This window comes from Dasypus novemcinctus, chromosome 9 (assembly GCF_030445035.2).
Source record: "Dasypus novemcinctus isolate mDasNov1 chromosome 9, mDasNov1.1.hap2, whole genome shotgun sequence".
In the NCBI taxonomy this organism is placed as follows: domain Eukaryota; kingdom Metazoa; phylum Chordata; class Mammalia; order Cingulata; family Dasypodidae; genus Dasypus; species Dasypus novemcinctus.
Window position 1 is genome coordinate 62998112 of NC_080681.1, and position 26996 is coordinate 63025107.

Sequence of the window (26996 nt, forward strand, 5' to 3'; positions counted from 1 at the left end):
GCTCCCACTATATGGAAAAAGGAAAATGAAGTATCATATAAAAAAATCGATTTTCTTTCTATTCATAAGCAAAGAAATACATAATTCATGTCTCAATTATTTTGAAAGTTTATACAAAATATTACAGTTTTGTTTGATGCAGAGAGCAAATACTAAAAATTCTCTCAGTCTCATGTTCAGTTTTGAGTGTGCATGTCTTGTCTTTGTGTCAGGAAGTAGGAAAAGGAGAAAGAGAACAAAAATTTTGAGACAGATCAGAGGGACATACACACCCCTAAGAGAGGACAAAGCCTTTGATAGGATGCAGGTAAGGAAAAGAAGCAGGGTATCATCTTTATGTTAATGGATATTTGCAATAATAGCCATCTAGAAGGAAGGTGGTACTTTTCTTGTAGGTATGATATCTGCAATCAGGTTAACTATCAGACTCAGAGTGCAACCAGGTCAGCAAGTTAGGCATTCCTTCAGGCAGGGATGGCTGAGAGACCACAGACCAGCAAAAGATCTAGGTAATTACTATAATTCACACAAATATAATCATAAAAATACCACATAATCAAATTTAATCACTAATATTTCAAGCCTATGTAAAGAAAAGATAAAATGGAGCAAGTTCCAAGTTCTAATGATCTTTTTCCAATATGGTTCCTGGATATTTGCATTCCCCAAGTTTAAACCCTCACTGGCATGGATTCAATCCTTATTTTCAGACAGATGACTCCCAAATTTACACAGACTGTGTAAGTGTCTGGACTCCTACTATAAGGATGCTGCTGTGCAGGTACCTCAAACCTGAAAGGTCTCAAATGAAACTCATCATCTTCCTGACCAAATCCACTCCTCTTGGAGACTTCTTCTCCCTGGGTCTCAGGACAGATGCTTTGGAATTAGCTTTAAATCCTTCCTACAGTCTAGCAGATGTCAAATATTTCTACCTCAGTGGTGTTTTCAAATCTCTTGGTGACAACAGTCCCTTATTATTTCTCTTGAATTGTTTCGGTAAACCCCCAATTCCTCCTGCCTCTAGGCCTAAAAATCAAAGATTATCATACCACTTCCTTTCTGAAAACATTCTCAGGATTCCACATGGCACAGGAATTTCAAGGCCTTTAGTAGTGTATAGTCTCTACTTACTTTAAGGATCATCTCGTAAGTCTTCACCTCTCCAAGTGTTTACCATCCCTAAATATTTTCTAGGTATTACTGAGCTTACGGCCTTTGATCAAGTTATTCCTTCTAACAGAAACACTCCTATATGTCTTAAGTCTTCTCTGTTGTTTCATGTCAGTCAGTTCATGTCCCTTTTCCTTCGAGAAGTTTATCTCTTATTCTCCCAGTTCAAACTCTATCATTCATACTTCCCCAGCACACTTTTACAATCTTGTAATTTTTCAATTTTGGCATTTACCACTGTATGCCTTTTTTAAAAATAGAAATTACTTATCTAATCTACTTCTTTGAGTTCCTAGAAGGCATAAGCCATATCATTCTACTTCCATAATTCCCACATATGGGTATGTAGATAGGAAGAGATCAAGGAATGTTTGTGAACCACTGAAAGAAGGCATATTCTTTAACTTTTGTAGTCTATCAGTCATTGATCCTAATTTCCTTTCCCTGCTATAAGGAACTACTGAACTTATGCTTCAAGTTTCAAAAGATCTACAGTTAACAACCCTTCTCTTCAAGGCTTAAGGCTTTGTGTTGTTCTTGTTCATTCCCATTTGATACCGACAATCAGACAGAAAACTACTGTTTTATAAAATCTTGTTCTGGACCCAGGTGTGACTCAGGATTCATTTCGTACTCTTCTGCTGAATAAAAGGCTAAAAACCTTAAACAAAGCAAAGACTGCCCAATGTTTATGTCTTTTAAAGATATTGAATGGTGTTCATTTTCTTTTGAAGGGAGGCATATTTAGAAACAACTGTATTTTGGGCAATTGAGACCATAAGAGGAGGAGACTAAACAATCACTGACTCTGAAGGAGAAATAAGAAGCTGCAGAGCTTAGCCACCAGAAGAGACCAAGAGGCCAATCTAGAGATCAGAAAATATCAGAAATAAGTAAAAGAAGAGTGTTGGGTATAGCACCATCTTGAAATCTATTTTATTTCATTTTCCTAGTTATCCTGCCAGGTGGGAATTATACTCTCCATATTAAAGATGATATAAGAGAGGATCAGCGACATTAAATAAATACTCAAGATAACATGGCTATTGAGTGGCACTGTTTGAGTATTTAAACATTGTATGGGTTAGGACAATGGGTTCTAGGACTTAATACTAACTCCCCCCACTGACTTACCTACTGACTGTGTTATCTTTGGAAAGTTGCCTAAATTCTCAGAACCTCTATTTACTCATCTGTAAAATGTAAAAAAAAAAAAACCAGTGCCCACTTAGTATGGTTGTTGTGTGTATAACCTGAGATTGTGGATAGAAAACGTTTAGCAAAGAAGTGGTCTGTGGTAACGGCTCATTAATGCCAATGATAATCCAGCAACAGCAGCACCTCTTATACTCTGAATCCAATTAAGATGATCTTTATACTAACCAGGAAACGTTTGCCTGGTGATGTGCTGGGGATAGAAGCTGCCACCTTACTCTTCAGCTTTCAAACAAGTATTTAATTGTATAGAATTCTGACATGAATTCTGTACATTCATGTCCTCCCAACATCGCATTCACACAATTTGGCGTAGACATTAGGCCAGAAACAGGGCACTTTGCTGACTTCCTCTCTCATCACGAGCACGCCAGATGTCCTACATTAAACATGAGTGAGGCAGAGTGACTGCCTCAAACAGGAGGAAGCCAAGTGAATCCCACTATGTAGGTCAATCTCAGAGATTTTCAGAACCAGGCAACTAATTCATGTGGAGAGGCAAAGTGAACATGGAATCCCTGAGCAGTTCTGCCTGGTAGAACATTTTGCAAGTTCAGCTCCACTTCAATCTTAACAGGTTTAGGATATTTTACAAACTCTTTATGACCTTCAGTTATTTTAATAAAAAGGATTTTACATTTCATGTTTACAATATTATAATACAGTTGACATGTAAAAACTCAGAATAGCTTTGGAGTGTGATTTCAATGATTTCAATGAAGACAAGACAGTTTCACATCACTGCTTTTTTGTGTTTCTATCTTGTTTTCCCAATCTGGTTGGACTCAATGTAATTGGCAGAGTGGATACTAATAATTTCATTGAATTATTGACTGAAAAAGCCTACAGTTGGGTAGGTATGATTAGTGGACACTTCCCACTGGGAGAATATTGTGAATTCAGCAAAAGACTTGCTTCTAAGAACATTAGTCGTGCCTTCCAATTTTCCTCTTTCTAGTGACTCTCAGTGAATAAATTAATACCCTTTCGACCTCATGTGAAGAATTTTACCTATTTGCCTCTTATCAGATTTGTTACTGTGCCAGGTTAAGGAAGGATGAATGGTCCACAGCTATGATCGTGCCTTACCAATTACTAAGATATGATGTTTAATAACTTGCTTAAGGAGGTCAAAAGTTCAAAATACACAAGGGTTTATTTCTTCACAGACAATATAATTCTAAAGAGGAAAATGTAGTTCCAGTTATACGGATGATTTAAGGAGCATGTGGAAACATATTTTTCCTCTCTGGGGTCTAATCTGGAGAAGGGAAAAAAAAAAAGAATATAAACCTAGGCTGGAGGATTGAGTGCAAATGAAATGGCCATGAGACCAGAGGTCTCAGGGAAGTCAAAGATACGGTACGGTGTCAGGGAATTGCAGAGTTGGAAGGTTAGAAGAGTAGGAAGAAAAAAGCAGCATCTTCTACCTCAAGGGGCTATTTCAAAAATTAAATGAGATAATATATCCAGGTTATGTCAAAGCAAAAGACTAGAGTGGTCACCAGGGCAACCTTGAGCTAGGCAGCTGGGTTTTAATGCCTACCTACTCTGCCTCTTCTTGGCTGCAAAAGTTATGTTCTCTGAATCCCAATCTCTTCATCAGTAAGGTGTGCAGATGAAATGGGGTAATAGATGGAAAGGACTTTGCACACAGTATGCACTCGTGTTATTATTCATTATTTTTATTACCTCAAATCCCCCTATTTAAAATTACAACCCCTAACACACTCCATTCACCTTCCCTATTCTATTTTTTAGAATTTATTATCATGTACATGTTATATATTTTACTTATGTATCTTCTTACATTTGATCTTCTCCATTGGAATGTAAGCTCCCTGGGAACAGAAATTTTTTTCTGTTTTGCTCAATATGATACCCTAGCTCCTAGGACAGTGCAAGCACATAGTAAGCACTTAATAAATATTTGTTGAATAAAAGTATAATTGCTTAACGTCCTCCCTCATATACAGGAAGGGTGACAAATTGCTCATGATGAAATTACCAAACTAACACTTGCCATTATGGACAATGGCTAAGGTCTGGCCACAGGTGTGGGTTGCTGAGTGGACTAGAAGGACAGTTTGTTGGAATTGAAGAAGTCAAGACACTCTGGAGCTAGTGTGGATGAGCCACATACCTAGAATCTATGTCACAGCTGTCGGCATGATGACAGGAAGTGAGGTGGAGAAGAATTTGAAAAGGAAACTGCCATCATCTCTACAGATGCCTATAGATAAATGTAGAGGAATTCTTTTCAGGTCAGTACTTGAGAGCAGTACAGAGTGGTAAAGGGTGGAATGATCAGTTGACTGCTCTTCAGAATGGGGGAGGTTTTAGAAGTAGCTATGGGGTGTTTGGAGAATTCAAGCTTCTAGTCTCACACTACGTGGCCCACTTTCCCCTGGAGGGTGCTAGAAGAGAAGCGATGGTCCCTGGAGAGAGCTGGGCTTCACTTAAGGAAGTAGGCGAGCTCAGCAGAGAGACTGAGAACACAGTGAAAAGTGTTGCTAAGGACGTCACACTCTTCAAGGCTTTCTGGGAGAAAGAACAGTAAACAGGGGCACAGAGCAGTCTAGAGATGAGGGAGCACAAAGAGATGATATAGAAGATATTCGAACGTGAGGGCACTCAAGAAGAACTTACGGCTGTTTTTTTTCACTGCCACATAAAAGATTACTTTTTAGTTAAATAAGCTACCCGAGGAAGGACTACATATTTCTGGAAACATTTTAATATTAAAATGCTCTAGGGAATTGTTAAAATATCTAATAGTCATCTATTTTACTTGTCATGGAAATATCCTTCCCTCTCTTGATAACTTCAATAGGATATATTCTTGGATAAATTTAAAATGTCATTATCATTTGTCACCTTTTACTTTTTTTAGCCCCACTTAAAATAAATAGGTTAATAGTACTTTTATTAAAGTAAAACACTTAAGGAAAGTTTTGGAACTCTTGTGAGTTAGAACTACTGCCTATTTCTTTTCTATCTCTCTTGTTAAATTAAATTTGAAGGTTTGAAGCACCTCATGTTATCTCCAAATAAATGCATAAGTCAAATGTTCATTAGTCAGGTGATTATTTGGTCAGTGACTCAGTTACTGAGAGACTAAATGTCTAAACCATTGGGGAACAAAACAATGAATAATGCAGGCTAAGGTTTTGATTACTAAAAAATACTATTACTAATATTTATAAGTTAATAAATAAATAATAATTTAAAAGCTACTTAGAACAGGTGAATATTTGACACAGGAATTTTTAATTCCTTTTCTACCTTCCCTGAATGAAGAATTGAAGATAGAAATAATATTAATAATAATAAATGTGGGTAAAACCAGTGTGCCCACATGTTAGAAGGCTATTCAACAAACATGTTGAATGACAGTCTTTTTGGGATATAAAAATTTGGGTGGGAAGGCATTATTCTCAAGGTAGTTTGAAACATTACTATTTCTATATCGTTTCATCATTACAGCAAAAAATAAAAATCCTTCTAGGTTGCACTGGCCAAAAATTCAGGAAATGAATGCCCATAAGCTTGAAAACAAACCCCATTCTTATGACTTAGCCATTTTCACATGGGTGGCATGGTGTCATTCTTAGTTTTTCTACAGCTGAACTGCACTTTCATCTGCTTCAACATGTTCTTGGCGAGATTGACAGGGGAAGAGAATCATGATAGGCTGCTCCTGCAGTCCTTGGGCTGCCTCATCTATGCTTCCTGAACTGGAGCCAAGTCTAAGATGAAGATAACTAGAGCTGCCAATAAATTTCCATTAAAACTTCCTTGAGTGACTTCTCTTGGCCCACACTGAAATGCTTACAGGAGTTTGGATCTTAGTATTAGAATAGCAATGCTATCAACTTTAAGTACCCCCAAATCTACTAAGAAATACATATTTTCCTAAATTAAAACACTTTGATTTATATGACATGCTATTCCACACATTTATTAAACACTTACATTTGATAGGTAACATATTTTAAAAACAATCAAAATTGTCTTTAGAATGGTACCTTCAAAAAAGGTCTAGCTCTTTCTGTAAAAGGGATCCACACTAAAACATAAGTAAACAAGCAAACACTCCAATACCAACAAAAATGTTCACAGTTGATTTTGGGGAGCCTCAGACAATTACTTGAGGTTTTCCATAGTGTATCAGTTAATTACTTGGTTAGAAAAAAGTGAACTACAGCTTCTGCTGTGGCCAGACAGAATCGGAGAAAGGACCTTTACATATATAACTCTCTATCTTATACTTTAGGATTATCAACCTATTCAACTGTAGCTTCTCCTTTTGACATATACTGATCAGTAAAAGACACCAGGGCACTTTTAAATTCCATCAGTACACTGAGAAAGTTTAGTGGGGTTTGTGGAGTTTATACCTTAGTTATTATTAGAAAATAATTAGAAAAATTAATGCCTTGAGGCAATGAAGGCTTTGACAACATGTAGAAAATATATATCCTCTCTTGAGGTCTGCCTATCCATCTGTCCTTCTACCCATATCAAGTAAAGACCTCAGAGTATGTGAAACATTTTAAATCAGATCATCTTCCCTGCTGCCTATTCAAGCTACTACAAGTAAGGGCTTTCATCTCTGGGATCATCTTTTAAACAAAATTCAGTGCTGAGAGGAAAAATCACAACCATATAGACTAATTTAAGAAATGACAATCTGCTATTCTGATTTTTAAAATTGCATTAAAACATATACCCAATATAGGAAAATTCTTTTTGTTGCCATAAAATATAAAGAAAAATTCAATAGTTAGAGTTAATTCTCAGATAGAATATGTTTTTTTTGTCCAACTTTTGGTCCCAGAATTAATTTAGCTTTTTAAACTTTTGAAAGTAGAGGCTTATGTGACAAATCTTTACTTGTAAGATGGCCCATTAATTAACTTTTCCCCCTAGGATTACTATAAATGGGCCATTTTATCATATACCTGGTCTGTTTAGAAGATCTAGAATTTAAATATGAAACAAAAGAATGCTAATCCTCAAAGCAGAATATCACAAATAAACATTGAGTTTAGATATTTAACATTATATTTATGTATACTTTCTTTAATCTTCTAAAATGGCATGTCCAGCAAGAGTGTCCACTTTATTGCAGTCATTCCAATTCCAGTTTCAGGTGTTTGTTAAAATTCTCTCTTTTTTTCCCCAATTTTTTCCTGGTCTCCCACACAGTAGTCATTGTCATAAGAATATAAACACATAGGTATATTTTACAAAAATGGATATTATACCTGAAAATTAATTGTCCAAAACAAACCTAAACGGCAATACCAACCAAAAATGCCTTTTTTTTTTGTTGAATCGCATTTGCAGAAGAGTTAGGAGAGAGCCCTGGTTGACAGAGTTAAGTTCCTTGGCCAAAAAAGAGGTTTTGTTTTGTTTTCAATTAACCATAGTTAATTAAGTAATCAATGTTAACTGCAAATTAGCTTTATTTTTAATATGAAAAATTGAAGATAACATACAAACCAAATTCACGTCATATTTTTAAAAATATTCAATTATTTTCTAAGTAGCCATAGCATTTTTATATAGAACGGGAGACTAGGTCTTTTGAAGAAAATGGGCTTTTGAAACGCAGGTGGAGAAAAAAGTATGAGGGGCATATAAGTTAGAATCTGGTATGCTATGTACTACTTACCTTCAAAAGTCAAATAGAACTTTCCTCTGTCAAACCAAACGAGGGAAGGCTGTTCAGTCTCTGTATGGCCAGGAGTTGAAGCGGGATGGGAAAGGTTAAGGAGAGGGAGAGAGAAGGACACAGTGTGAGTCACAGAGCAGGTCATTAATCTCACTTGGGGTAGGGTGGAGGCACTGCATGCCATTAACGTGCAGGAAAAAGGGAAGGTTGGCAATCTATGTTTTGTTTTAGGTCAGGAAACAAAAAGCAAAAGCAAAGCTATGGAGGTCTAAAGGGATGGGCACGTGTTGGCGGCTGGATACTTGGTGCTTGTATGCATGGAGCAGAAGTCTTCCTGGCCATGCAGGGGCGTCAGCATATTTTAACTGCACTAGTTTGGGCAAGCTGTCATTCAGCATTTGCTGTATCCATTTCATCTTCAACGCCATCCCCTTCTAAGGTTCCACGAAAATTTTAACTTGGAGTTATGGGCTGTATACTACAATAGCTTAAAGTTTAAATGACAACAACACTGAATATCAATTTCAAGTTCATGGAAGATGTCATATATATCTTCCACCCCCTCTCCTGGAATCACCTTAGGCATCCAGACACAATACACCCTTTACCTACATACCAAGGAGAAAACAAGATTAACAACGGTGCTCTGCCATGTTTAAAATTTTTAAAAACAGTCACTGGACATGTAATTCTGAGCAGTTAAATTATTTCCTCTTTGTAAATTCACAAAGCAATAGCATCTCACCTTTCTTGAACGTTTTCACTGAGAAACTGTCATGCAACCTGCTGCTTTGTAAAATGTTCACTTCAAAAACTTCGGGGGCATGAGTTCCACAATGAACAGCTAATACATAGGTGTGTCTGAGAGGCACTGGACACTCATGAGGTGAGGAGCATGTCCATGAGGTCTATAGCATTCAGATGGCATAATGGCTTGGATTTTTAAAGTCTAGATATCTAAAGATCACTCGGCTAGCACCATACCTGCAGGCGTTTCACAGCGCCTTTCAAACGAGGGCAGTTTGTCATAAAAAACATCATCTTCTGACACTACGAACCAAAGAAACATAAAGGAATGGAAAACAAAAACACAAATACAAATCCCAAATGAAATCCAGCAGCGCACTTTACTAATCAAAACACAAGGAATGGTTTTAATGGAAAAAAGAAACAAAACTGAAGTCCCTGGGATGATGATTGGGAAATAAAAGAAGTGACCTGCTTATTTTGTGATTCTGTGAAAAGAAATTAAAATTTAAAAAGCCAGGTTTTAGTGTCTATGAATTTGGTAGAAGCTACGTTCCACCTTCTCAGGGAGTTATTAAAGGCACTATTATTAATTGACTTTTACAAGTGGCCAGACATATGTCCAATAATAAGAACCTCCTGACAATGTAGATAGGTCAACAGGATTATCCAGAATGCACCCCATGGGGAAAGAGAAGCTTTCACCAAAAAGCACCAGTATAAACCCAAGGTCCTTGCATAAGCTATCCCATTACAGCCTCATCAATATCCACATGCAATTTGCCTTGCACCTGCCTTTGGTAGTTATGGACTATTAATTTTGAACAGCATTATTGTAATTTCCTCTTTGGCTATGGAATCCAGTGTGGCAAATGTCTTTGTAAATTGGTCACATCATGAATTGATGTTCTGGGACCTCAGCCTTTCCAGATCTTTGCACATTGCTTCCCTTCTCACCAATTAACAAACACAGGCACTTGGAGTCTCTCCTCTATATTATTAAAAAAAGTATTCAATGCCACAGGCTTGGAGGGTACTATTACAACTTTAAAAAATTGAACAAAATCTTACAACTGGACACAATCAGTAAGAAAAAACCATACTATAATGTAGAGAAAAGAAGTAGATGAAGATAGTAAAATTATTCCATAAGCAGTAATGCTCCTTGTAAAGTATTCTAATAGCTTGCTTCCTAAAATAGCTTGCTTCTTAGACTTAGGGAATAAGGTAGAGAAAGTACTTCATTGCCAATTCTTAAGATTTTACTATATCACTTGTCAATCAACGTTTTTATTATACAGATGGCTTCCTTGGTAGCTAGAAAAAGTTGGTGCAACTCCTATAATATCTACAGCAGAGGAACAGGAAAAACAGAACTGGCACTAAGGATATGCAGTGTCTCCAGATAAAAGGAAGCAAACAGTTACACTGGTAGTAACTGAATACAACAGTGCCTCATCCTACCTAATAGAGGGAAATGATGAAGGACATGCTTTTTAAAATCTTCAAATGAAGAGCCTCCAATACTGCCACTTGTTCTTTGAGTTGAAGTTACAATAGAATAGTTCCATAAGGATTGAACAGCATGCTTATGATTTTTTTTTAAAGTGGCTAAGGGATTAGAAGAAAACATCCTAAATAAGTGAAAACAAGTTTAAAAAAATGAATCATTGTCACATTAAGTACAGAGGAAAATGTTTCCTTAAGGATTAGCCATGGATATGGCCTCCAATCAATCTGCAATGGAAAAACCAGTACTGGAGACCAGCTTTTCCAAAAAAGTAGTATAAGGCAGAAAAAGACTAAAATCAAATGTGGAGATATCTAATTGGGATCAGGGATACATATCTCCAGAGATCTGTCTTTCATTCTGTGAAAAATAATTGGCAGTTAATAAAGATTTTTCTTTTTAAGAAAGCTCCTTCAATTTGCAATTGCTACCCAGCTTGGCGAGAAAGAGGCTTGGAGGAAGTATTTTAAGTTTTAGATGCTTTGGTTAATATTCCACTACTGAACAGTATTCACTTCTGCTCAAAGTCCACCCAATGCTTACTTTGGTGCCTATAAAGGATCACTTTGCATTCATTACAGATTCCTTGGATGTATAGATGTAATTTGAAATTCGTAATTAACAGTGAAGGAATATCTGAGTGAATTCGATATTCCAGAAAAACTGCCTTTATGGAGGTCTTTTTGCAGTGGGGTTTTGAAAAGAGATGTCAGAAACATCTGGAAAAAAGTGACTTCACCCACAGAAATAAGAAACAAGTAATGAAAACAGATATTCACAAGATTACTCTTTAATGAGAGTTAAATATCTAGGCTTTTGCTTCTTATCAGAATAATTTTAAATATTTTTTTCTATTCTCTTAAGATTGTTTTTTCCCTCAAAATCAAATGGTGCCGGCCCTGTGAACTTTTTAGCATGCAAATGAAGTTTACTGTACTTTGGTGAATCTAAGATATGCATTTTTTTCATATGTACACCTCTCAGAAATTGTGATGGGTTTTGTAATTAATGTGATAAGAAAACACTGCATCTTAGCTTAATTGGAAGTTTTTTTTTCTCTTTCTTAACTTTATAGTAATGGTGCATCTTATAATTGATAATCGAGGGGGTGTCTTAAATTCAATGGAATACAGCTGCATAGGAGCTTTTCATTATTTGAGTGTGACTGGTTGCAAAAAAAACCCTATTTTCAGATGTGGAATCTGATTTACTACTTCATAACCACAGTTCTCATGAAAGATTTTATGCCCAAAGTCGTTAAGAGGCATTTAAAAAAATATGAATAGTGAGTAGGAAGACCGATTAGACTTACTCTTAAAAATTTAGTCTTTTAATTACATTAAACCTTGGTTCCTACCACATTTGCCCCAATTTTGGCTCAAGTGTCATAGGAATTGTCAGGAAAGAATTGTGAGGGTGGGCGGGAAATGGGGAGCCATCAGCTTCAAGGCATTTGCTGCTGAAGTTCTGCGCCTCACCCAAGCCATTTGACTGCAGGAAACTGGCATTCCAAGGCAGTCAGGAATAGGTCCCTTGGGGCTGAACAGTCAAAGCACATCCTTTCCAGAAATGAACAGCAACACACACAAGACTCTGTTGGGCAGGCAGTCACTTGACAATGTATTTATTTCAGAAAGAAGTGGCTGTTAGGTGATGTACGGCGGGAGGAAACAAAGAAAGGAAGGTGAGGAATGCAGTGGGAAGAAGGAAACAATATAAAAATAACAGAAGCAAACAGATGAAATCAGAATGCTCCTCAGAAATGAAGTGATGTGCCTATCTTCTCATGTGGCTATTCTTTTTTCAACCCTTCTGTGCTTCATCTTGAAAGAAAGCATCCTAGATATATTAAGCATCAAAGTAACTGGTCGAGATTTGAGTTTGCTACAGCAGGGAGTATAGAAATACATGGTACAAAACATGGACACAGTTTAAATTTCCTGCATGTGCAAATTTCTCTAAGAATAAATTAAAAGACTTATTTGATGGTTTATCTGAGGACACCTAGGGTTAGCTTTCTGAGCCACAGTTCATTCTTCTTCTTTCCTCTCTGACCAATAAGGCAAATCACGTGGAGTGGGTGAAACAAATAATCTTGGGAGAAAAGAAACAGATCTGGAGTAGGGGAAATGGCTTTCATAATCTGGAGTAGTAAAGAGGTGGAGTTCAAAAACAGGGCTGGCTGTACAAAGGAACGAAGTTCTGATACATGCAACAATGAGGATGAACCTTAAGACATTATGTGTAGTGAAATAAGCCAGGCACAAAAGGACGAATATTGTATGATTTTACTCCCACGAAATAATTAGAATATGCCTATTTACAGAGTCAGAAACTAGAAGACCATTTACAAGGAGCAGCAGTTAGGGAATGGGGAGTTAATGCTTAGTTGGTAAAGAGTTTCTGTTTGGGGTAACGGGAAAATTTTGGTAATGGATTTAACACCATGCATTGTTATTTGAAAGTGGTTAAAATGTGAAATTTTGAGTTGTATATATGTTACCAGAATAAAAATTTAAAAACAACAGCATAGAACTATATAAAACAAAGAGTAAACCCTTATATAATAGTATATTATATAACCCTTATATAATAGTATAATTATAATAATATAATTATAATAATATTGTTTCATCAATTTTAACAAAGGTACCACACTAATGCAAAATGTTAATGGTAATAACCATGTTTGTGAGGGGTGGGAACATGGGAACTCTGTATTTTCTGCATGTTCTAATTGTAAACCTCCAACTGTTCTAACTGCAGGAAAAAAAGGGGGTGGGGTGAGAAGAACCAGGGTTTCTTAGAAGAAGGGTTGGAAAACCATGGTCCACCATTTGTTGCTGTTTGCCCCTGTAAGCTAGCATTTGGTTTTTACATTTATAAATGGTTGAAAAAAAATTTCATAACACACGAAAATTAGGTGAAATTCAAATTTCAGTGACCATAAATAAAGTTTTATTGGAACACACACATGCAAAAATAAGGCTGAGAAGTCACTGGAAAATGAAACAAAACAGAGAGAAAACCTAATAGAAATCTAAAAATAGGAAACTCAAGTTGGCTCAATTGATAATGCCAACAAAGAACAGACATGGTTATATAAATAGTGTTAAATATCTGCAGTTAATGAACTATACAAAACTGGTAGGTGATATTTTCACCAAATGTGAAGGATATTTTTGGGGTGGTGTATTAAAAATGCAGAACATGCATTAGAGTTGGATTTCTCCTTGGGAGCCCTAAAAGGCACACTTTAAAGAAAGAGGCATCTTCAGAAGAACTTCAGATTTTGGTTAAGCTGCTTCTCACAAGGCAGCTCTACAATGTGCTCTTAGGTAAGTAGGAGCAGGAATTTATTTGACTCTGGTTAACTATACTTCCAAGCAATGCAGGGTAGGTCAGCTGGCTTATGATACAGAAGACAGGGAAGGCTGTTTCAGACAACAAAGAAAGACAGGGTGAAACAGAGGACTTTTGGAATGGATGGTATGGGAAAATCCTATTATCAGATAAGAGACTCCCTGTGAAAAATGAGAGACGCGGCAGGGGTCTAATGGCAGGTGGTGAAATGGTGGCGAGATGGCCCAGCCTTGGAAAGAAGGAGGATGCTCCAGGTAAACTCAGTCATTTAAACCTGGGAAAATCATTCATCTGAGCAGCCAGTCTCAACTCTTCATTTTTACCACAGCATAAGAAAAGAGGCAAAAAGGGATTTACCAAAAATGCCAACAATGACTTATTTCTCTGGGAAAATTGATTGCACACCACTGAAAAGCACCAGAAAAATACCAAAAAGTTGCTCAACTCCCACCATGCCAATGTTGATATCAATTGTCAATATAAGGATAACCAAAAATCATTGAAGAAATGAAAGATTTCAGGAAAATGAAAGTTCTAAATTTTGTGATTTTTGAAGTGGTAACCAACCGTTAGAATTGAAACCAACATTCCCCCTCAAAGGAGACTCCTTTTATTTATAAGGCACAACATCTAAAGTACAGGACCTGATTTGGATGATTTCTTCTTTGCTTTTATGAATAGCTCCATAGGTAATAGCATAAGAGAATTCCTGCAAAACACAGGCATTAATGTTCCTTTATTTATTTATTTACTTTATTAAAGTAGTTTGCCCCCTGAGAAGGTGCTTTTAAAAGAACAGTCAGGTGATAGCAAAACACACAGCAAAACAATTTTGACCAGAAACATAGGGCCTGGGGCATTTCATATCATATAAAATAGCCAGTCAAAACCACAAATGGATTAGAAGAGAGGAGATAATTTTTACCAACTGTGGGAGTGGTGGCTGCACTCAAGGAATTGGTGGACGATATCGAAGAAGTGCTTTCAGCCCGGGCTAGGGGTGCTATCGGAGGAGGGCTGGAAGAGTGAATGGGAGGACTAAAAGGTCTGGACTGCAGGGAGAAGAAAAGAGATGAAAAGTTAGATACACAAGCCATAGTACTTTCATATCATATTTTAATGTCTCCTCGGCTCCGATATGACAACTCAGGTTCTTCAAGGAGTACAAGCAAGATCACTTTTACATTGGAATTAATTGTGTATATATATACTGTGGAATGCAATTAGAGAAACCATATACCAAAAACACACCAAACTCAATGGGTGTGTACGTAGGCTTAGAGAATCTGCAGTCTGAGATGTGGTCAGAGATTCTGTGTCAGGACTATGAACTCATAGTGAGAGGGCTCATGCTCCTCTAAAGATACACAAACACAAAATGCTGTTCTGTGGGAGCGGAACCCAACACTACGAAGGTTACTAATTTGTGACACCTGTGTGAAATTTATCTCCGCTGCAAGTGGCATAATTGTTCAAACAATGTTTTTCTCCCTCAGTTTTAAAATACAAGAAACTTCTAGAACAAATTCATCAGGCCAGCATTCTCCTCTTTCTGTTAACATGTTTACCTATCACCAATAACTCTCCTGTAGTCTGGGGTCAGAAATTATGCCTTGTTCTCTCTTCCAGTCTTCCAAAATCAGACAAATATTATGAAAAGAGATACCTCCGTTTCTAAAGGATTTAGCATGATTGAGCACCACTATCTCAATTTATATCAAACCCCACTGTAGCAGTGCCTGAGGGTCCCAGTGTCCTAATCCTACCATTTTAGACCTTGGCTTGGAAGTCTAAAAGATGGCAGAGCTTTGAGAAGGATTGAAATGTATACCTCTACTGCAACAACTGACTTTCAGATGCCACCTGTAAGGGTCCTTATCTCAAAGGGGCTCTATTGCTTAGGCCTGACATGCAGTCATTTTGAATTTCTGTTTGCCATTCTCATCATCTGTTTCTGAGCAAGCCAGGGCAGAAGGGGAACATACCACATCTCCCACTCCAGGCTTTCCAGGAGGTAGCTTTGGCCGAGATGGAGGTCGGGGAGGTGGTGGAGGGGGGGTGGTGCTGCTGCACGGAGCCAAGGGGGTGGCTGGTCGGGCAGGTGAGGAAGCACCTGGAAAACAAGCTGGTATTAAAAATGGTTGGAAACACGGAGGAAAGGCCAAAGCACTGTCCTCACTTGATCTTGATCTCTCCTTCCCCATTCCCACAGCAGCAACATTAGTTTTGCTTTGCTTCAAGTCAGCAGTTACCATACAAACACTACAGCATGAGTTTTTTGGTTTTTTTTTTAAGAAAAAAAATCTCTCAGTTGAACTATGGTTGATGGCAGAAGCAGAAGCTCATTGTCTTGTCATGTGACACCAGTGAAAGGTAAATCCTTTTATTGCTTTACTTGTCCCAGAAAATATTTCTTAAGACCTTTTTGGCTATGTGGTGGAAAACCTTTATTATCAAATTTATGGTAAATCATCTTGTTTTATTTTTAACCTACATTCAGAATTTATGCCTGAGATGAAAATGGAAGTTAGAACTTGAAGGAAGTTAGAGCTTGATGGAAGGTGAATGATTTGTCCCCATTTGTTTTTACCCTTTGAAACATGTGTAAGAGAATGAATGATCCTTTTCACTGTGTTTCAGAATAGATGATCTAACTTGGTAAATTTGCCCAAATACTTGATGGTAAAGCAAATGACAACATATTAAAAAATAAATTAGATGTTGCTTGAATACTTTATGTCTAAAATATTAGTAGTAAACAGATTTTATTTAGGATTCTTTTTCTTTTTAGGAAAGGAGGATGCTAAGGAATATGTCTATGTAGACTTTGCCCATGATGATTTTTGTGGTGTTTTTTCAAAAAATCTCTTGGATTTACTTTTCTGGCTGTCAATGACAAGCATATGAAACACTGGGCACACAGAAGCTGGCATGCACACTGACCAGCACATCTGGCCCATTTCTGGATTCAGGGGCCTGCCTATCTACAGATGGGTGTCTGGGATACATGGAACCTTAGCTCACTAAAAACCTTAAGAAAGTCAAATCAATATTCAAATGGTCCTTGTTTAGAAAAGTTCTAATTACCCCTGGGGTTTTGTCAGTTTGGTCAGAAACACAGTCATCAAATCATACCAAGAAAATTCCAAGGAATACTGCCCCAGGAAAATAACTCCCCACCTACCCAAACTTACACACAAAACTGCTCTCTGGAGAGTCTTAGTACAACAACTTAGTCTGTAGGTTTTCAGACTTTCAAAGTGCTTTGCAGATGGGCATCAAAACCCATCATCTCAGAATCCACTTTCTTCTAGGAGACTCCCTGGAGGCAGGGTTGGGGGTGTAGGAGCATTGGATCTTGCGCCTCTTATTTAAACATTCTGCAATCTTCGTTGTGTTTCTCTGCTATTTATTCTAAGTGTAATCACATTAATGTGAAGTCCCGCTAATTATCACCACCACACTGTCTCCACCTTCACCTCATGCCATGATCAATAACTTTTTACTGTATTCTTACTTTTTATTTTATTGGGCCACGTCCATGCCAGGAACTTTTAAAAAAATCTTATTTAATCCTCACAATAAGCTTCTGAGGCAGGTACTTTGGAAATTGAAGCTCAGAGATCTTCAGTAACTTGTGAATGGTCACACAGCTCAAACTCCAAAGCTCAAACTCTCAAGTGCAATCCCCTGTAGCTTTAGATGAACTGTGGAGTCCCACATTCTGCAGGAAGCCTGCTCTTATTTTCATGGTCTGCTAGCACATCTCTGTGAATAAATGTTCTTAGTCTTTAGCTAATTGTCTCCTAAGGAAATAAATATGATCTGTTTTGCCAGGTTCCACTACTAAATTTTCTTTTGAATATATATATCTTAGTAGATTTATACCTAGATCTTTTCAGAAGACAGAAGTGACAATACAGATATGGGAAATGAACATTTAAATAGCAAAGTCTTTGTCAACAAATTTCAGGGGGCTTTCGGAAGGTTCTATTTTGCTTTTTGCAAAATTCTATTTGCAAGTTGTAGGGATGGTCCAAACTGGGTATACGTCCAAGAAATAGTCTTCTGAAACAATCTCAGATAAAGGTCAGTTGTGAAGAGAGACAGAGACAGAAAGAGAGAGAGAGAGAGAGAGAAAGACAAAGAGACAGAGGGCGAGAGACAGAAAGAGGGAGAGAAAGTTACACTAATGTTTGGGAGAGTACAAAGGAAGTGTCAAGGCAGTGTTGAATCTTGGAGAAACACTTGATGAAGACTCAGATGATCTGAGTCCTGGCTCTGCCTACTTCTCATTAGCTGTGAGATCTGAAGCAGATCCTTAACCTCTCTGAGACTCAGCTTCCTTGTTTTTTTAAAAAAATGAGACATCATTTCTACCTTACAAGGTAGTTGTAAGAAACAAAACTGAAAATGCTTATGAAGGCATTTACTAAACTATAAAGTTCTACACAAATGTAAGGCAATAGATGTTGCCGATGAATGTAAAGAGTTTCTGCCTTTAGATACAGATACAATTGAAAGTAAAAAAAAAAAGTATTAGTTAATTGTTTTCCTTTTCCTTTATGGAACCCCCGTAGAGCTCATTTTTCCTTTACTTAATTGATTTAATTGATTTGTTGTGCAGTCAGGAACACAAAGTAAAAGGACACTCCAGTTAACACCCTGCTTGATTACTCAATTGCTTCATATTTTAAGAGTGCAGAAGGTTATAATTTGTACAGCTTAGCCTCACTTGTCTGTCTTCAGTTAGGCTTTCATTTCTCCCCTCAGGCAGTGTTTATTCCCAAGGATAAAGGTGGAAAATAAATCAGACATTGCTGTTTAACTTTTAGAAAATCACACAAGCATTTTTTGAGTTACGTGAGTTCAAAAAAATTGGCATCCATCTGACATGCTCTCACTTCATCTGCTGTTATCAGTTTGAAGTTCCATCACAGTTTCTTTGGTAACCACTGAGAACCATATAACTACAGTTTCAACTTTCACCTCTTACTCTGTGTGTGTGTGTGTGTGTGTGTCTATGTGGTGGGTGTTAGGGGGCAGTGGAGGCTGCTAGGGAGGAGTGGTAAAGGCACAAGCTATAAAACCCAACAGATCTGGGGAGCAGAGCCTGGCTCTGCTACTTATTAGTTTTGTGTTTGTGGCTCAAGTTAATCTCCTTGAGCCCATTTCCTTATCTCCAAAATGAGGCTAATATAATGTGAGGTTATTGGGAGAATCAAGTGAATTAAAATATATTTACTTCAAAATATGCAAAAAACTAAACTTCCCCTCCCAAATAGTGTGAACACAATCATAATATTTCTTTGAAAAAGTGTCAAACATGCTATATCCTTTTGGTGACTAGCACGTTAAAAGCTCTCAAACAGTGCTATCCTATAGAGTTTTCTGTGATCATGGGAACATTCTAGAACTGTGCTGTTCCTTTAGATAGTTCCTAGCCACATTTAGTCATTGAGCACTTGAATTGTGACTAGTCTAACTGAAGAAGTCACTTTTTACTTTTGTTTAATTAATTAATATTACAATTAAAATAGCCACACGTAGCTACTGGTACTGTATTGGACAGAGCAGCTCTAAAAGGACCTGTAGGTAGGAAACATATCTGCTTAGTTCAACCCTGGAGAGCCTAAATACATTTGTTTATGGATTTGTGTGTATCTGTTTATAGCGTCTGTTAATATTGCTTTAGTTTCCCAAACTGGAAAATGTTGCACTGAACAATCTATCTCTACTGTTATCTCTTTTTCGCTGGCTCCCATACTTGTTGCAGGCCAATCAAATTCTCCTTCCCACCCGTAGGACACAACCCACATGGGAGAAGTGGTAGCCTTTGCCAGCAATCTGCTTCTGCATTCCTATAAAGCGATGTTCTGGTCAAAGTAGATTATTTTCAACTTTTACCATAAAGCAATTCAAGTTTTTGGGGGGCAAATTCTTAACTTCCCACTGTCTTTGAGCAGCAGCTACCTCTTCTGATTTACAAGTTGTAGGTACTGTCTACACTTGGTGGGAAGCAAGCACCTTGCTGTGAATGAAATTTTAAAAATAAGCAAAATGGTATTCAATTAACGATAGTTTGAGAAGTACAGGAAAAGTTAGACCCATCAGGTCAGGTGTTATAAAAAGCAGGTAGTGAGAGGCATCACTAAACTTTAAAACGTGAGGACATATCCTGGCATTTTAATCCTAAATTTACATTTCTGCCAGTCTGCATATGTTCCATCAATAAAAGATTAAGCAGTAAATAAAGTGGGACTTAATTAAGGAGATAATGGTGCAAGGTTTTATTTATTCATGGGCTTCATTGGCCCAGTTCAATATTCCACTTTGAAATTCAATCTATTAATACCAGCAAAGTATAGCTTTCTCCAGCTCAATTATTAAGAATCAATAGCTCTTACTGGAAACATTGTAAAATATTTTCAAACAAAAATATGCAAGCTAAATTTTTTTTAAAAAACCCTACAAAACTTTCACAAAGATTCCATCAAGAAAGCCAAAGCTCCATTTTTCACTCATGAGATCAAGGGTCAATTCAATTAAACATCTGCCAGAGCCTGTGGAGGATGATGGAAGAGCCAGAGAAGTTAACAAAGCAGCCCTTTCCTCTCTGCCTCGACTGCAGGGGTTCACTTTGAGGAAAGCATAGTGATCAGCACTGGGGGACGCTGAGCATTCCTAGGGAGGTCCTTCCAGAAACCCAAGGGCTGGGTCCCATAGAAAACAAGATAAACTCCTCTTGTTTAACTCGGCAACTAGCTCTTTTGGGTTTCTTTTCTAAATTAGGGTAAACCTAAGGTCTGGAGGCTTCAGACAGTGGTACTTTATCACCATTACAGATCAGTAGTAGCCTTGTGCCCCCCCAAAAAACCTAAAATAATGTTAAGTGCTGGATATGGGTGCTCTAACCTCTAGTATTAGAGTCAGCATCACAGTGGAGTACATTTTGAGAGAAGAGTTTTGGTGGCTCTTGTTGATGACACATACACAGTGTAGGTGGCTGTCAGTGGTCAAATGAGTTTGGGACAGTCTGTAACTAAACCTTACAAGGGTGCGTGGAGAGGTCAGACAGACCTGAGTTTGAATCTCAAATCCATCGCCTTATAGCTATGTAAACATAGACAAATTAATTGACATCTCTGAGCCTCAGTATTTCCATCTGTAAAATGGGGTCAACTGTATTCACCACATGGGGTTGTTGTGAGGATGAAACCATGTGTTTAATTCCATAGCATGGTGCCCAGGAGAAGAAATTACAGCTGTTGTTATTCTTTACAAAATAAAGACTCTGAGAGGTCTTATGGTAAAGAAACTTGATGATTTTGTTAAATATTTCCCAAACCTATTTGAATATTCATTTTTTTGGGGAGACGGGTGCATTGGGAGTATATAATATACAACACTGGTTTTACATGTGGTATAGGTAAATCCCCATCCATCTCCTTGATCAGCTTGGACACTCTCAATTTAAAGCACATGTGAATTAGCAAACACAGAGCAAGCACAGAAAGACATTCACTGAAAAAGGAGTAATGATGACTGAATATCATAATAGGGGCAAATGTCTTTCCTTTTTGTCTCTTACTAGGTCAAAATAACCTGAACCTGCTTGTCTCTTTCAAAGCAAATGAAAAACAAATAGCATGTGGAACCTCCTAGAAGCCTTACTGAACCCACATGCACAGGAGGGAAGGGACTGGAGAATCTAGCAGACAAACTTGAGCAACAATGGAATATATGATATGGAAAAAGATGCACTAGAAAAAAATTTGTATTTCTTTGGTATGCATGGCAAGTGTTCCCATCCTTTCATAATTAGAAAACACACAAAAAAAATTTCAAATAAGGAAAACCAAAAAATCAAAATCAATGTTAAATTTGCATATGAAGTCCCAAAACGTACATTTGTGATTTTCCATCACCTGTCATCATACTTAGAGTTGACATCATACACTGATGAGCATGTCAAATGGTGAAATCAGAGAACAGTTTTGTCTTCAGTGACAGCTTGATTGGGCTGGAGAAACAGTAAGCCATCCTCTTTTTGCTATTCCCTAAAGTTCCCTTTTCAAACTGCTTTCTTTCTAGAGAAATTACAGGGGTCACCATGACCCTCACTTCACCAAAAACACAAAAAACAAAGAGCCAGGGTCCTTGTGAAGGCCTCTGACAAAGAAACCAGATATTTAACATGAGAGCCATTAACCATGAAATCCAGTTTTCTGGAATGTTCTTGAGTTCCAAACAATAGCATCATAGCTTTTAAAAAAATGCTTCCTAATTGCAGGGTGGAAGGCAGGGGGCACTCCTAAGGGCTGGGAGCGTGGGGCAGAATACATCCACAAACTTAGACTATGACCGCGAGCATTTGATGGACTAGGACATGCCACAGGGCCACAGGACACCCAAGCCAAAGGAGGAATGGCTGAAGCTCTGAAGTCAACTGCCAGGCACGAGAAAGTGTTGCTCACAGTGCAGCAGCCACAGCCATTCCCTGCCACACGAAGCACACTCAAACAATAAGACGTACCACTGGTGGTCCCTGTACCACTGCCGGAGCCAGGTCCGGGGGATGAAACCACAGTCCTGTAGGTGGGTGGTGGTGGGGGAGGTGGAGTTGCTCTCTGTCCCAACCCAAAATCTTTAGGAGATGAGATTGTTTCTAAGTAATCGTCTTTAATGAAGGTCTGTTCAGCAACTTTCTTCTGGACTTCTTCTAAATTGAGCGGCGATGGCACATTGTGAGGAGGACCAGAAGGACCTGAGGGGCCTGGGGGCTCCGGGGGCCCAGCAGGACAAGGAGGGCCTGGAGCAGGGGAGTCAGCTGGGTTGTCTGATGCAGCGGGTGGGGACACCACCTTTTCCCTTGGAGTCAACTCTGGAGTAGCATGTTCCGGGGACGTATCAGAAAAATGGACCCACTTTTCTTCAGCATTAACAGCAACAGACTTGGGGGACAAGACTGGTCCAAAAATGCTGTCCAAGTCATTGATTGATGGTAGCTTTTCAATTTTGACCTCTGTGGCTGACTGGTCATTTCCTGTGGTTAAAGTAGTTGATTTTAAACTTTACTGGCTTTGTCAATAGTATTTGTATTATGGGTGTGTGATAGCTAAAAGCATGAGGCAGAGACTGGTAAACATACGGTCTCACAAGGTGCCTCCGTAGGTGTATTTTATGATACAAAAGTATCTGCCTGGGATTAGGAGCTGAAGAGAGTTGGAAAGTTCCCTGCCTCCACCTTGGGAGCACCATCTTTCTATGCTGCTATTCACTCTTTTGCAAGGTACCCACAGTTGGTTACTTTTATCACTGTTTAGAGTACATAGCATGGTAAATCTCAAAGAGCCACTCACAAGTGTAAAAGTGTGATCATTTTGGGAGGGTAGAGTGAGGTTCATAGAGAAGTACTGGCTATGGAACTGGAAATTCCAAAAGGGAGGTCACTTTTGCAAATCTGGCCTACTGAAATATACACAACACTTAAAAAAAAATATAACTGGTAACTGAAAATTACCCTCCTATTTTATTAGGATAGTCTAGTATATTAAATGAAAATGTTTGATGAAACTAATTGTAGCATCTGTCAATGAAAAAATGATTGCATCATAGAGTGTAGATCCTCTACCTTAAATATACCAGAAACACTGTACAAAGATCATTTAAAGAGATATTTACACACACACGTATTTACAAACACATACATATACAACCACGCAAAACATACACATAGGTTATTGAAAAGACATTTTATACTTATTAGAACTTTTACATATGTACCAGTTTAATTGGTAAGAAAATTATAAAAACATCTTTAGAATTTCTTTCCTCATCATGTTGACCCTGTTAACATCATGGGAATGGGTGGGATGTTTATCTATCCAAATTCAATTGAACAGAAAAATCTTTGTTTTGCTTAAACATTAGAGTCAGGTTTTTTTTTTTTTTTTAATTCATGTCAGTAATAGAGAAAAACTAACAACTCTCTTCTACAGTTTGGCATGAAATAGTTAATAATAAGTACAATGTGAGGAACTGTCATTTTTTCAACTGAGGTCATTTAAATTAGAAATGGTTACCTAAATAACTGGAAAGCATGGGCTGATTTTTAAAGAATAGAAGATACTTTACCATTAAATAAAAACTTTGGGCTATAAGAACTGACTTAGCACTTCATATTTCTATTTTCAAAGGAGTTAACCTTCAAGTTTCCAAGGATACAGATAAATGGGATAGCAGTGTGCATGACCCACAGCTTTTATAATTTTGTCACAAATAGATTTATTTATATCTAACATAATTTATGAGATTACCAGGGCTGAAATGGCTTGAACTTGCAAGCACCTCCCTTATAGAATTCTGCATTGCCTCTCTGTTGGGCTTGGACTCACTATAAATTTCTTAAATGACTATGTCTTACGCTTGCTCTTGTGGATTAATACACCACTCTGTAGCTATCAAACGCACCAGGCTACTTAAATTGCAAATGAGGAAGCTACAATAGCATTACAAGGGTGATAAAGACACCACATTCTAAGAGTCCAGGCACATAAAATAACTTGTACTACTTTTGACTTGCTAGTCCAGTAAGACTAGGTAGATTATAAATTGTATGAATACATGGTATTGATGTTAATAGATATGCCCCAGACAGAGATTATCGGTCTAAAGGCATGCAGAAATTCTTTGCCATATTTCATAATCTTTATGTACCTCTTTACCATGAGATAATAAATACTGTAATGATTACGGGGAAAAATTCCCCACCTCACAAAGCTTACCGGTATACTGTATATCCTGAGAACCATTTACATCCTAAACAGTTTTAATTCTAGCAAAGATTTTATTGTTCCTTTTAAATTCAACTTGTGCCTTGAAATTTGATTAATTTATAAACCATTAACATGAGCTCCAATGAAGTAAGAAGGATCTTACTTCATACTGGGATTTACATACTGAGATTTTTTCCTTTCATTTTACAAGTAAAGGCGGTCTCCATTTTTAAAAAAAAATTAGAAAGAGGTAAAAATTAATTGAGAAAGTGGTCTTTTTGTGAAACCTGGCCACAGTGCTTTAAAACTCAGCACAGTAAATTGTAACAGCAGTAAAACTAAATGTAACCATTTTGATGTATAGTCTAACCTACAGCTTCTGACCCATCAAGAGCATGTTGAGGTCTGGTTCTGACTGCCTCAAAACCCCAAGCAGAAAACTTACCTGGTCCAACTGTTAAGGGGGAGCCTGTTCGGGGTGGGGTGGCTGGTACATTTTTAGGAGGCAATGGTGGAGGTGCTGCAAAGAGATGAGAAGTCAAGTATTATTGCTCACTTTTTTCCTATGTTACACAACACACTTTAGATAAGCAGGATTTGGGCTTTCATTCATGTGCCTGCAGTTGGAAATAGAATAACCAGCAATGGTCTAATGTTTTTACATTCAAAGGCAAGAGACTGAAGCGAGACCCATTCAAATTCTATTTTATGATAATAAGATTTTGTTTTAAGAATGTCACGTAGTAACAATAATAAAAAGACTATTTTATTCATTAATTTTTTCATTTATCCATTCATTTGACAAAACTCAAATGCCAACTAAATCCTATGTCCTGTACTAGGAACTAGGGACATAGGGTTAGATAAAAAGAGTCTCTGCCCTCTAGGTTCAATATTGGCTGAATGAATATCATGTATAAAGATAAATACAATCCAGGATGTGACAAAAGAAACAACAATGAGTTAGATGGGAGCTCATGTGAAGGGTTTTCAATTCAATCAAGATTATTGCCTGGATTGAACCTGGAAGGATTTCTCAAAGGGGCATTTCTTACATTTTACCATATTTTTGAGAGTCTGAAGCAAAATTATTTGAGTCAAAAAAGGATGGGGCAATCCTTCTGGTAAAACTTACAGTCAAAAAAAATTCTGACATAGAAAAATTATTGCATTATGGCCCCTACCCAGAGATTTGCCTTTCTGAACTAGGCTTGTCTCTTTGTGGGCAGAGCTGGGAATCACTGCCTCAAAAGCCACATTATTATTACTATTTTTCTTATTCTTTCTTGAAATCTAAGATTTATTTTCCTGGTCATATTTGGTAGATTCAGAAAATTCACACTAATCTCATAAGACACACCAGAGTTCAGTTGTGAGCCCAGTGTGGCCCAATATTTTATAATCTGAAAACAGAGTAAGTCAGGCGGACAGCTAGCTGGAGAGCTTCCCAGTACCTCGATCTGCGTGCGTTCAAAAGAGCCCCTTTCTGTCATGCCTCCCTTCCTTTAATTAATTAACTAATTTATAGAAAGCACCCTGTGCATACAGACAACAAACATGACTAATGGCTTTCTTCCTAAAATACAGAAGTATGTGGCTCCTAATCTTAGTTATGAAATTTTGAAAACTACAACCCAAATGGATCACATTTTCCCACAGGAGTTAAGAATCAGTTAGGGGTTCTTTTTCTGATTAAGGATCTCCGCAAAAAAAATCCATCAAGGTCATATTCAACAAAATATCACACAAGAAAATAGAAAGCTATAAAAGTCTAATAATTTAAAATAGTAAAGTTATGCTCCAAGCATGCAGTGAGCAAAGTTATACATGCATTTCAATTATACACCCACCTCTGCTGTGCTAAGTGTGACTACTGTACATAAAACTTAGAAATACTAAAGGTTTCATTTCAAACCAATATATCATCTATATAAACATTTCATTTGTTTACTTTCTTGGCACTTAGGAAGGGTTTTTAAAGAAATAATTTGTATAGTCCTGGTCTCCAAATAAAGCTTTTCGAGGAAGTTAGAGCTGTTGGTTTCCTTTGTACTGGCTATGTCTTCCAGTAGCAATGAGAAACATTCAAAATCACACCAACTAGGCTTCAAGTCCTTTCAAAACTCATATTTGAAAGTTCAGAACTTTAAAAAAAATGTTGATGGTGCTGTTTCTCCTATCCTGTTTTCTGAGGGAAATATTATTTGAAAGGTGAGATAAAATAGAAATAAAATCCCCAACAAATAACCTCAAGGTCTTTGATTATGAATCCCCTTGGTTAATTCCTAGGATCATTTTTGAGTACCAAAAGGTAGAGATGTAGAGCTGATGACCTGGAGAAAGTATTAATGGACAGTATGTGAGCCCCACTGAGTGAAAATATTCTCTGCCTCCCAAACATCTTCCTCTGAGATCTGAATACTTCTATGGGCAGTTTAAGGAATGCCTTCAAAATTGTGTAATCGGCGATTCTTGGACTACTGATATAGGAATTCGGTAAATCCAACAAACTTATAGCTTGGCCAAATGG

At 37.5% G+C, this 26996-nt stretch overlaps 1 protein-coding gene across 23 annotated transcripts in view; it reads right to left on the bottom strand.

Moving 5' to 3' along the window:
- Nucleotides 1-26996, bottom strand: part of SGIP1 (SH3GL interacting endocytic adaptor 1) — a 238330-nt gene that overhangs the window by 49687 nt on the left and 161647 nt on the right. For 6 of the 23 annotated variants that reach the window (XM_058303406.1, XM_058303397.1, XM_058303405.1 and 3 more), the window contains 5 exons: nt 24912-24986; nt 22225-22734; nt 15674-15801; nt 14614-14740; nt 9053-9118 (listed from right to left, as the gene is read on the bottom strand). In XM_058303406.1, the coding sequence (XP_058159389.1) occupies nt 9053-9118; nt 14614-14740; nt 15674-15801; nt 22225-22734; nt 24912-24986 (906 nt within the window). Of the gene's footprint in view, nt 1-8068; nt 8129-9052; nt 9119-14613; nt 14741-15673; nt 15802-22224; nt 22735-24911; nt 24987-26996 lie in introns of all 23 variants that reach the window. The other 17 variants (XM_071217401.1, XM_058303408.2, XM_058303409.1 and 14 more) reach the window with 5 other exon arrangements.